The sequence below is a fragment of the Diabrotica undecimpunctata genome, chromosome 2 (genome assembly GCF_040954645.1).
Source record: "Diabrotica undecimpunctata isolate CICGRU chromosome 2, icDiaUnde3, whole genome shotgun sequence".
In the NCBI taxonomy this organism is placed as follows: Eukaryota; Metazoa; Arthropoda; class Insecta; order Coleoptera; family Chrysomelidae; genus Diabrotica; species Diabrotica undecimpunctata.
In genome coordinates this window covers 44,054,279-44,066,963 of record NC_092804.1, presented here as the reverse complement: position 1 = coordinate 44,066,963, position 12,685 = coordinate 44,054,279, and the positions used below count along the sequence as shown (strand labels likewise).

The 12,685-nt window shown below is 33.1% G+C and overlaps 1 protein-coding gene across 1 annotated transcript in view; it reads left to right on the top strand.

Moving 5' to 3' along the window:
- The window catches only part of ninaC (STKc_myosinIII_N_like and MYSc_Myo21 domain-containing protein ninaC), a 78,055-nt gene that overhangs the window by 52,320 nt on the left and 13,050 nt on the right, over window positions 1-12,685 (top strand). The window contains exons 15-17 of the mRNA XM_072522785.1: window positions 5,044-5,115; window positions 5,224-5,399; window positions 10,753-10,952. Of these exons, the coding sequence (XP_072378886.1) occupies window positions 5,044-5,115; window positions 5,224-5,399; window positions 10,753-10,952 (448 nt within the window). The remainder of the gene's footprint in view (window positions 1-5,043; window positions 5,116-5,223; window positions 5,400-10,752; window positions 10,953-12,685) is intronic.

Below are 12,685 nucleotides of genomic sequence, written 5' to 3'. Positions count from 1 at the left end.
AACCAATTATACATCCGTAAGTAGAATTAGCTTTACGATAAATAATTTTCTAAGTTCTATGTATAATAATCACAGACTCACTTTTTTCTGTCACTTCTAGCTTAATGTGTTAGAGAGAATTCGATCAACTATGACGCACTGAAAGAAGGGTTTGGGACGAACTATAGGGAATATTCAGATTTTCTTTACATGCGATTTCTATTACAGCGAGCATTTCATTGGCTAAAACTAGTGACGAGTTTATATGACATCATTATTAGATTTGGTGAGATTGGAAATTTTAACTGACATCTGTCATAATATTGTACTTCTTCTTCTCTGTGGCTTTTATTCTACTGAATAATCAGCCAGTACATTTGTTTTGTTAATTTTTGGGACACTGTCGACTGAGTCTGAGAATATATCTCATACCCTATTATCAATTATCAGTGAATATAAAAATTTTATCTACATATCTACATTTTATTTATGTTTTCTTTCTTATAGTTGGTTTAAATGTTAATATTGGATAGGTTATTATGAAGGTTATAATTTTATATGTTTGAGCAGTAGAAATCTGAGAAGAATTTTGATAATTTTAGGGTTAATGTATTCAATTTCTAGGTTAAACATGATACACTGATATTTAGGATATTTCTATGGATCTAATCTTTGTATCATGGAGGTTAAATATAATGTGAAAATATTGTTTTCAAATTATAATTTGGGAAGACGAAATACAGATATATTTTAGAAATTTATTTCTTAAGCAATTTTTCAACTAGTTTGGAATAAAATTACATAAAACATATGTATTACTTTCTATAACAATGCTTAAAAATGAAAATCAAAGTTATATTTTTATATGTATATTTACAAAATATTGTAAACAATAGGCTCGTTCTATTTTGCCAGTTGAGAAACTCTGCTGACATTAGGAATACTAAACTTCAAATCTAATGGAACTCTCTAAAAAACAGTGTTTTTAGTATACATGATTGTATTATCTGTTCTAAAATACTTTATTATTAATATATTTACACAATAATAGACCGATATACCTCTCTAATGTATTCTAGTGATAATAATGGACCACTGTTCTTTTTTCCACTCTTAAAATATTCAATTAAATTTGCAATTACTGTGTGTATAGATAGGGCTGTGTCCAGATATGTGTAGATTTTCTTTTGATCACGCGATATCTCTCTTTTCCAATGTCCATTCCTAACGACGCTTTCACCATTCTGTAGTGACTACCACGAGGGGTATAAAAAGAGTAAATGGAAATGGAACTAAAATAAGTTATAATTTAAATTGAAGAATAATTCTTCTTCTTAAAGTGCCTATCCGTTCCGGATGTTGGCGATCATCACGGCTATCTTTACTTTATTTATTGCAGCGCGGAACAGTTCAGTGGTAGTCGTGTTATACCACCTTCGTAAATTTTGAAGCCAGGAAATGCGTCTTCTTCCCGGTCCTCTCTTACCATTTACTTTCCCTTGGAGAATCAGCTGGAGAAGGCCGTAACGTTCTTGATTTCTCATTACATGTCCTAAGAAGAATAATTACTAAACTTAATATTTAGGTGATAGAAGAGTTTTGCGCTACTTACTTTTAGTAGTTTCTTCTCCTTCTTTTTCTTCTTTTTATATAGACAGGACTCCGTGTGTTTTTCATTGTGCCTCCAGTAGGTTGTCGTTCTATCGTTTTCGTGGTCTTCCTACTGATCGTCTTCCTATTGGGGAACCGTCTCTTGCCGTCTTTACTACTCTATTTGTTGTTATTTGGCTTATATGATCGTTCCATTCTACTCTCCTCTTTCTTACCCAGTTCTTGATGTTCTCCACCTTGCATCTACGTCGTATATCTGTACTTCTAGCTCTGTTGCATAGTGTCTTACCATCAATGTTTCAGTTCTAAGTGTTTTCATCTCTGCTGTTTCTAACATCCTTTTTGTCCTCTCTGTGTAAGGTCTTGTTTCTGCCGTAGTTTAGTAGTAGTTTTTCTTTAGTAGTTTAGTAAAACAAATCAGAAAGTTCACAATTGAATGAAATCAAAATATTAAAATAAAATAATTATTAATATTTAAATGGGAATAAGCCACAATTCAAGGTTAAAGTACGTTTATTGACGTTTCAATTTCCACTTCGCCACAAAGAATTTTTCACCAAGTAACAAAAAACAAAATTTGTTTAATTTACTAATGTTTGTATTTTGAGAACGATTTCCGAAGTGGAAATTGAAACGTCAATAAACGTACTTTAACCTTTAATTGTGGCTTATCCCCATTTAAATATTAATTACTTTAAAATGCCACAAGAAAACAGCTTTCGAACAATATTAAAATAATTATTGAAAAAAATAAAAAAACATGTGACGTTTATAATGTTACAATACATAAATTGTTTTGCACAAGCAACTATTATTGAGAAATTATTAAAATTATGAACAATTTTATTTTATCAATTTTTGCCATAGATGTAATAGTTTTAGAAACGGATGTAACGTCGATTTTTTGTTGTAAAATCTTTACTAAATTTCCCACAATTTTTTCAGAGAGACTATGGGTTCCCAAGCGCTTAGACACCCCTTAATATTATCTAAGGGGGGGAAGAAGCGCCCTAGCTAAACGAATTATTATTGATATAATATTAATATTTTTTTTAAATAGAATTAGGCACACCTTTATACTCTTGGCAAAAATCTAAAGTGCGACTCAGTACAACCAAAGCAGGCTTTTTTAAACAACCATATATCTGGCCTGGACTATTAGTGGTGGTCATCATCATCATCATCATGCAACCTCTTCTGTCCACTGCTAGACATAGGTCTCTCCCATTTTTCGCCACTCTTCGCGGTTTTGTGCTTCTTGTTGCCATTTCTTGGATATTCGTCCAATGTCGTCCATCCAGCGTGTTGGTGGTCGTCCTCTGCTGCGTTTGTATTCTCTTGGGCGTCAGTCAATTAGTTTTCTGGTCCATCTTGTGTCTTTCAGTCTCGCTATGTGACATGCCCAATTCCATTTCAGCTTGGTCATACTTTCGACGACATCACTGATACCTGTTCTTTTCCTTAAGTCTTGATTCCTTATTTTGTCTTTTTTTGTCACGCCGAGAATTGATCTTTCCATGCGCCTTTGTGCCACTCGCATTTTTAGTGCCGTTGTTTTAGTGAGCGTGAGGGTTTCTGCTCCGTATGTCATAATAGGAAGAACGCATTGGTCAAATGTCTTCCGTTTCATAGCTATCGGGATGTTGCTCTTAAAGATATCTCTTAGTGAACCATACGATGCCCAAGCAAGTGTTATTCGTCGTTGAAATTCGCAGGTCTGGTTGTCCTTGCCTATTCTGATTTCATGACCAAGATATATGTACTTTTCTGTCAATTCTACCACCCGATTTTGGATGATTAGGTGTTCGCTGGGAACTAAATTTGTCATAAATTTGGTCTTACTAATGTTCATTTTTAGACCAATTGTTGAAGATACGTTTTCAAATTCTTGTACCATTTGTTGTGTTTCACCCAGATCTTCGGTAATAAGTACTATGTCGTCGGCAAAACGCAGATGATTGAGCATTTCTTCATCTATTTTTATTCCTCTATTTTCCCACTTTAGCATTTTAAAGGCGTATTCGAGGACCGTTATAAATAATTTAGGTGAGAGAGTGTCGCCCTGTCTCACACCTCGCTTGATATGAATTTCTCTGGTGGTATCATGTAGTTTTACACGCATTGTGGCGTTTTGGTATAATGTTTGTACTAGCTTTGTGAGCCAGTAATCTATTCTACTATTGTTCAGAGCAGTTATAATGCTGTCTAATTCCACAGTATCGAAGGCTTTGTGAAAGTCTACGAAGATAAGTACCAGTGGTCTGTTATATTCTAGCGACTTTTCTATTAAGGTTTTTACTGTTTGCAGGTGATCGTTTGTTCCGAATTTTGAGCGGAAGCCAGCTTGTTCTCGGGGCTGGTAGAAATCTAACTTTTTCTCTAGTCTTGTCGTAATTATTCGGGGTAAACATTTTATAGATGTGGTTCAATAGTCTGATTGGCCTATAGTTTTCTAGGTGCGCCTTGTCTTCTTTCTTGTATAGTAAAATTGTTACTGCATTGTTCCATATTTTTGTTATGCAATAACTTGTTAGACAAAGTTTAAACAACATTTTATTTGGTTGAGAATGGCACGTCCGCCCATCTTTATAGCTTCTATTACGACTCCATCTTCTCCTGGTGCTTTGTTGTTTTTCATCTTTTTCATTGCGTCCTGGATTTAGCTTAGTGTGATCTCTGGCATGAGCTCTTAATCCTGGTTGATAATTTTGCGTGATGCGGCGGCTTCCAAGTTCTTTTGGTCTTCTCTTTAGCTTGTGTATAGTTCTTGAGAGAAGTCTTCAACTATGTGTAGTAGTTCTTCTCTATTTGATGTGAGGACTCCTTCTTTGTTCTTTAGTTTGTGTATTTCACATTTTCCATTGTTTAGTCGTCTTCTCATGACTTTCAAGCTTTTATTCTCTTCTATAGTTCGCTGGACTTTTTCATTCTTAAATTTCCTTAAATCTTTCCTTATAGTTTTTGATACTTCTTTGTTTATTTTTCGCAGTTCTTCTCCGTCAATGCTTTCTTTTCCTTTGATTTTTCTTCTAGTTTCCATTAGTTGCTTTATTTCAATGGTTATTTTTTCGTCTTGGCGTCTTTTAGGGCAGCATTTTACTTGAGCCTCTCAAATAGCTTCTACGATATTTTGCATTCATGCATTCATGCATATTCATGCATTCATTTTGTTGTAGGATTTTATTGATATTGCCTTGATATTCATTTAAATTCGTTGGGTCGTTCCATATTGGGTTGGCTTTCTTCCTAATCATTTTGGATCTTTCTGTTATTAAGTCTAATTTTAGTTTGGCTCTTACCATTTATTAGTGGTGGTATTCATAGAATATTGTTCTCATTTCGATGTATCTGTGGGTTACTGTTCATTTTGAGTTTCATTAATGTTTTATTTATGTAGTTCTTATATTTTTAGATGCGTTAATCATATTTTAGATAATGCCCTTCTTATTTCAGTTGAACAAATAAAAACGAAACGAAGAGATAGCCTAATGACGGAAGACGAAGCCGCAGAAGTCATTCAAAAGGGTAAAGTCATTTATACAAACTAATTTTACATAAGAAACATTAAAAGTAATGTAAATAAGCTTCAGTTATGCGTTTGTAGTATAAAATAGACAAGTTATGTATATTCAGCTTACAGAAATGCTGCAAGACGTAAAGAAGTACTAGAATCATACAGTCAGCTAGAAGAAGAAGATAAAACATTTATTAGACCATTCGCTAGAAAATGGAAGAGCCAGAGTTTGTTTTCGGTCCTAATGAGATATAGAGCGAAGAGGGTTCAGGATTTTTTTAATCTATCACAACAGGTAAATATATTACTCCGTGTTACATATTTCTTAAATTTTTTTCAGATTTAACCCGCAATGCTATCACTTCCTGTAAGGGAAATCCACTTGTAACAGATACCGTATCAAAAGTATTAAACTGGTGGACTCTTGACATGTTATCAAGACCTAAATGACAGCTGTATAATGGAATATCTCCCAAAAAATTTCGCCATCAGCCAACCGTTTGATGTTTTCTGAAAGGTTTTTTGAAATGACACTACTAGTAAAGAGAATAATAAGTATCGTCTGGATACCTACTATTCTATTGTCTTCTTATTTTTCTCTCGCGGTTTCTGCACTTGGCGATCTTTTTGTTGTATTTAACAGGAAGATTATTATTGTTAGGTATCTCTGCATTGATGTTTGTCTAGTTATGAAATCGGGTGTATTATGTGCCACTAGTTGGTGTTTGATTACAGTATGGTTCCAGTATAACTTGTAGTTATTATCCTTAAGCATACTGTTAGAGACTTATTGATAATAAGAGAGATGATAGGTTAAAAAAAGTTCCAGTTTTTTAGCTTTCTCTTGAAACAGTATCTTTCCTAGTGCTTCAGATTGTTCCTTATATTCAGTTACAGCAAGTGCCAGGAAACCCTATAACATATTGGGATTTGTCGTTTTGTACCTGCGGATCTTTAAAGATATGATAAATTTAAGGTCATTTTTGTTTAGAGCCAAATGACAAGTAGTATATCCTATATTTCGGGAGATATATTTTCTGATAGCGCCAACCCATAGTTTGGCCCTGTATTATCGACATAGTTTTGACTGACTTCATTTGGATGCTGTTTATACATAAGTTTCCTTATGCGTGTTTATTGTTCCCTTAATTTATTCACTGTTCTGCTATCCATTGCTTAAATTGCGCGGTGTATAATAGATGTGTCAGTATGCTTTTAAAAATAAGTTCTCAATTCAACTTTTTTCTAATTGCTCAGCTGTATCTATGTCATCTTTCTCTTATGTACTGTGGTAATGTTGTTCTTTCATTGCATAATGTATCATGTTAACTTCAGAACGTGCAGTTTGCATGAGTGTTCTATTCTAAAGCCAAACTACGTCTCTGGTATGACTCCTAGTTGGTTTGTTTCCTCTGTTAATCTTTGGAGTATGAACCTTTCTGCGATTTTGCTTATAGCTGTCAGTAAACTTATTGGTCGATAATTTTTCAGAAATATATCGTTTTTTTTTCAGGTTTTGGATGGGAATGGTCTAAATCTTAGTGAGCTGTATATAAGTAGTGTGATGTATAAATACTATTGCCTTTCTTGTTAAGTTCTTTGGAGCTCTATTTCTTCCCAACCTGTTGCCTTCGTTACGGAAGCGTTTTTATGAATTCTTTGACTTCGTGTGAAGATGTATGTTAAATTTCTATATCCTCGGGATCAGTTATTATTTCATCGTAGCTTTCTTCTACTTCTTCGATAAAGTATATGTCTTCATCATAGATGAAGTCATTTAATTTAAAATTTTATTTTAAACATATTTTCATTACTTTTGTTTTATTTTCGTTATTATATTGACTTCATATTACTATTTCTCTTTTTCTCTATAATTTCTATAGACCTGATCTATTTGAATTCAGTTGGTTGCTTCTATATTCTGGAAGTCTTTATTGTACTTGTCTACTACTTTTCTTTCTATGTCTCTCTTTTTTCTTTATATTATGTTCGTGTTTTTTTATATATTATATATTTTATGCATATACAGTAGAGTCTCAATTATCCGTCACATACTGGCCAAAGGTATAGTGGATAAGGTGGATAAGCTAAAATGACAGATAATAGGAAGGGTTAAATGAAACACAAGTTTAAGCCTCTTGTAATAACATTGCAATGGATTTTACTCTTAAAAATGTTTAATTATGTACTGTATAATGAAGGTACATATCAATGTAAAATATATTAAAATAAAACTAGAATCAGTTTAACATTGACTTACATCGGACATTGTAGATAGAATGAGCAAAAAAATCTAGTGATTTTCATCTGCCTTGCCGATGTATCCCGTTTTGTTGCTGTCAAGTCTCGCCCTCTCTGTAGCATCATAATATCGACGGCTTCTTCTTGTTGCTTGGCGTATTTTATCGCAGCTTCAAAAACTTTTACTCCTTCTTTATATGAAACTTTGTGGGGCTCACCAATCTCTGGTTCTTCGATATCTTAACCACCTTTACTTTTAACAAAAGTAACAATTTCTTCATCGGTTATTTCATACTAGTTATTCCTTGAAAATCACTCTCCTACATTACTCAAAGACGCATCCTTACATCCAGGGATAAGTTTCACTAAGGGCAAAATATTTTCCTGAACTTCATCCGGGTTATCCGCGGTTTTTTCATTCTCGTCCAACAGCTTATCCCAAGACTTAGCAACTGTTTGTGCCCAAATCTCATCCCATGCACTTGACATCTTTCAAATTGATGGCTTTCAATGTAAGTCTCGCCCATCGTTCATTTCTTGTACATGGTTGATAAAAGGATTCTCCGATGGTTTCTTTTCAGCGTCTCCAAAACACGCTGGTCCTTAGGTTTACTGATAGCTGTGACATTTAGACAGAGGAACATGGCCTTTATATCCCGATCTTTAAGTTCACTTCTATTAGGAAGAGTCGGGGCATTATCTAACAGTAAAACTGCTTTTCTTGGTAGATTATTGCCTCTTAAAAACTTCTCTGTTGATGGTATGAAACGCTTCTCAGCCATTCTCTGTACATGGCCAAACCAGATTAATTGTTTTATTTTAATATCGTTTACTAATGTATGTTTGTAAACATGGTTTTTTATGCTTCTTCTTCTTCTTTAATTTCCATCTTCTATCGAGGGTTGTAAATCATCATGGCTATGCGGACTCTGTTGACTGCCGCTCTAAAAAGTTCTGCACTACTGCATTAAAACCATTCCCTTAAGTTCTTAAGCCAGGATATTCTTCGTCTTCCCACATTTCGCTTTCCTCGGATTTTGCCTTGCATAATAAGTTGTAATAATGCGTATTTTTGCCCTCTCATCACATGTCCTAAGTACTCAAGTTTTCGTCTTTTGATAGTTAATATTTTTTATGCAGTCGTTGTTACTCTTTTTGTCTTGACTTTTTCTCTTTTATATTATTTATTTGCCACACTTCTTTCGTACGTAGCTATGCTTTGAATTATGGTGTTGTAGATTCTTTTTTTGTTATCCTTGGATACCATTTGATCCATGTTCTTTTGTCCATAGTCACGTCTAAACCTCATTCTTTATATTCTTTTGAGTTTTCGTATCATATACTCTAGATCATGATATTTCTGTATCAGTACTATGTAATCATCTATATAACACTGAATGTATAGTTCGATTTTATTCAGGGGGATTCTCATCCCATGGCATTTCCTCTTACATGGTCTTAAGACCCTTACTAGGTATATTTTGAAAATTTAGGGTAAAGGCAACATCCTTACTTTAACTCTTTCGTAACTGTGAATTCTTTTTCATCGTTAACTTTTATTTTGGCCTTAGTATGGAGACTTTTAATTGCTTTAATTGTCTCAATATTTATATTGGTTTCTACAATTGCCTTCTTTAGATTTTGGTACGGAACAATATCGTATGCCGTTTTTAGATCAAGATAGAGCAAATTAAGTTGTTGATGAAACGTTGTCTTTCACTCAACCATTTGGATTACACAGAAAAAGTGGTCAGTTGTGGATCTTTTTGATCTAAACCCTACCTGTTCTTCAGCTTCAATATCTTTATACTGCCTTATAGTTTCTACCCTTCAGATACTTCGGTTCTGTTAATGCAAATCTAAAATAGTTAAGCAAGATGATATTAATATAACAATTGATGAATTTTGTAGGGAAGTTTCCCTGTTCAGGAACTTTTCGATTTTTCTTTGCCTTACATATTTGTGTTACCCTAGTAATCGTAATTCTCAGAGGCGATCCGGCCTTTATTTCATTTTAGCTTTCGACTACGTTGAGATATTCTACTCTGCCTTCAGTTAAGAGCTTCTTGAAATAATCATCCCACGTATGTGCAGTTATTAGTAATATTACATTCTTTTTAATATTACATCGCAGTGTTTTAATCAGGTTTTAGCTTTCTGTACTCCTGTTACTTCCAAGACATGAAATAATTTTTCCACAGTTTCTCTATTAAGCTTCATCTTTTTCTGGCATATTTTTCTGCGTACTCTAGCCTGTGGTTTTTTATATGCTTCCTTTTCATTGTGGTTCTGAGAGCTTAGAAATTTTTGGTATTTTTTCCTCTTTTCTTCAATAACCTTTTTTATTTCTTCGTACTACTGGTATGGTTTTGCTCTTGTGTAATTTTTTTTGTACTGTACCAAAGTTTCTTTTGCTGGTTTATACCGATGCTTTAATCTCCAACTTGATTTTATTTTAGAGTGTTCCTCTCTTAAGTTGTCCAATTTCTCTACATCTTAGGAGCCCTATCACGCCCAAAGGCCTAATCTATCACTTCCGCCGATTTTGCCGTGTCAAAAGTTTTTTTTTTACTAGTGTTATTTCTATATCACTTTCCTTTTTTCTGGGCTTGTAACCAACTATATCTGGTATAGAGCTATTTAGTTCATGAAGAATTTATGTTATGGATATATGTTTTATTATGCAAATCACCCTATGTTTAGTCAGCAGAACATGTAGTCTCTAAATATTCACAACAATTTACATTTAGACATTTAAAACAATATACAATTGTCTGACATTTGTGTAGTCCAAAATCTTGAGCCAATTAAGTAATAAATAATATTTTATATTATTTAATACTAATCTACTTTTAATTAATCTTTCAAATATGGTATAAAAATCCAACTAATCACTCTCAAAACATCACATGCCTTAGCTTAAAAGTGTTCCTGTCTAATTCCTTCTTTTTGTAAATCCACAGCTTCCTTCGTAAGCTGGGACTATGAATAAAAAGTATGCCTACTAGTGAATGTAATGTTTACTTATTCTTTGAAATATACCTATATTAAATACGCAACAAAAATTATATTATTGATTTATTGTGAATAAATAATTAATTGAAAAACAAATAGTATAATATATTATAATAATGTTTTGCATATCACCTACTAGTCATCAAAATCTATTTTAATCTTAGGAGAAGATCTATTCGTCTTAAAATTTTCATAAAATAATTAGTCAAAGAAGAAACCGTAATATGCTTTCATTATTTAACTTCCATAGGTGACTCATAAGAGATTATTTTATAAAACTAAATATAAACAATTTGGATCACTGCTAATAAAAATTTTTTGACTAAAACACACTTTTTCATAAATCTGTGGACATGTGTAGTACTTTTTATTATTGACAAACATTGTTTTAGGTTCATCTGTATAACATGAATTCCTACCACAAACTTCAGCAAACGAAAGAAGGCATAGACTTGAACAACGTTGATGATAAAGCTCAAGTAGGTTCATATCTGGATGAGATCAGCAATTCGGTTCTTAAACTTTATTTTCGATTAGAAGATATTCCTTTCTACAATACTTCTTATATGTCAGATTTACTCACAAATATAGGGTAGGATATCAATAAATTTTCTTGTTAATACATCAATACCCTAAGCTGTAGGTAATGTTTAGATAAATTCCAGTGATCGTCTCTATTCCCCAATTTATTGCTGTTTTGTTAAGTGTTTAGTAATTTTGGCTATATCTTGCTGGATACCGAATTTTCTAAAAAGAATAAATTAGATATAGTAGTTGCAGTTAGGTTTAACCGACGTAGCACCCCCAATATTTTTTACCTCATAAACCATTAAATGAAAATTAAAATCATCAGTTCAAATTCTGTGTAAATTCCAAAACGTAAAATTTTTGATAAGAGCAGAAAACTTATGGTTCTGTTTGTCAATGCAAAACAATATAGAGTAGAATCCCACTAATCCGAAACTTTAATAAACCGACACGTCCAATCATGGTACAATGAACACAAGCTATAATATTGCGCCTGACATTTGACAGCAGAGCCAATCGTGTGACGTAACAAAGATCCCTCGGACCCATTATTTGTAATGATAGTTTAACGACTTTTTGACGTTATAGCAATTTACCGCGTTTTTCCTTCAGTTAAAACATTATAGTTTGTAGTGTCTTGAAAAGTACCTGTGGTGTATAGTGGCTGCTTAGTTTATTATATTGTGTAGTAGTTTTTTTGTGAACCTTTTAGTTCTCTTGTTTTTAGTGCTTTGATGTATGTAAAGGATATGGATTGTTTACGTTTTTTCGTTAGTGTTCCCTGTACATAATTTTATTTTTTTTTGTGCTATAAAGACTAATTTACGAACATTTATTCTTCAGTATCTAGTTTTTATTTGGCATTGTGTATCTGGTTTTGTACCTTTTTCAAAATGCGCTGTGGAGTTGCTTATTGTAATAGTGACAATGAAGCTGGTCCATATGTGACCACTGGTCTAATTACTGTTTTATAGATTCTAAAATGAGACTATGTATTTGGTCTATAGTTGACCTTTTTGGTCTGAAACCACGTTGGTATTCACCAATTATTTTTTCCGATAACGATTCAAGACGGTTTTAATATAATTCCTGATAATATCTTGTAGGTCATATTTAATACTGGTATGCCCCTATAATTTTCGCAGAGTCGTTTGTCTCCCCCTTGTCCACAGAAAATATAATTCCTTCTTTCTTCTATATATGTACTTAAACAACAACACCATTAACTATCCAAAGGACACTGAATAAAGTCAAGATAAACAATAGTATAACAGAAAGATTTGAGGTTAACAAATGAGTACGGGAGGGTAACCCACGGCAAATGATTGCAGTAGCCAAAGGATTGTATATAAATGAAGCAAAACGAAGTATATGTACTGTACAAATAAGCAATTCGATCGGGGGCAGTACATAACAATGATAACAGTAAAGGGAACACAATATAAATTCGAAGAAGTTGAAAGATTTGGGTACTTATTAAATATCTTCACAAGATAACCTTACTATGAAGAAGAAATACAATAAAGAATTATGTCGAGCAACCGCGCTATATATGCTCTCAATGGGTTGTTTAGGAACAAAAATATATCTCGAAGAGCAAAAATAAGGACTACAAGACGGTAATAAAGCCAATAGTGACATATTCTTCTGAAACATGAGTCACAACAAAAAAACATCAAGAGTTGTTATTAGTTTGGGAGCGGAAAATACTGCGCAAAATCCTTGGTGGGAAAAACTTAAAAGGATAATGGATAGGAAGAACAAATAACACGCTATCGGAGCTCTATCAAGAACCCC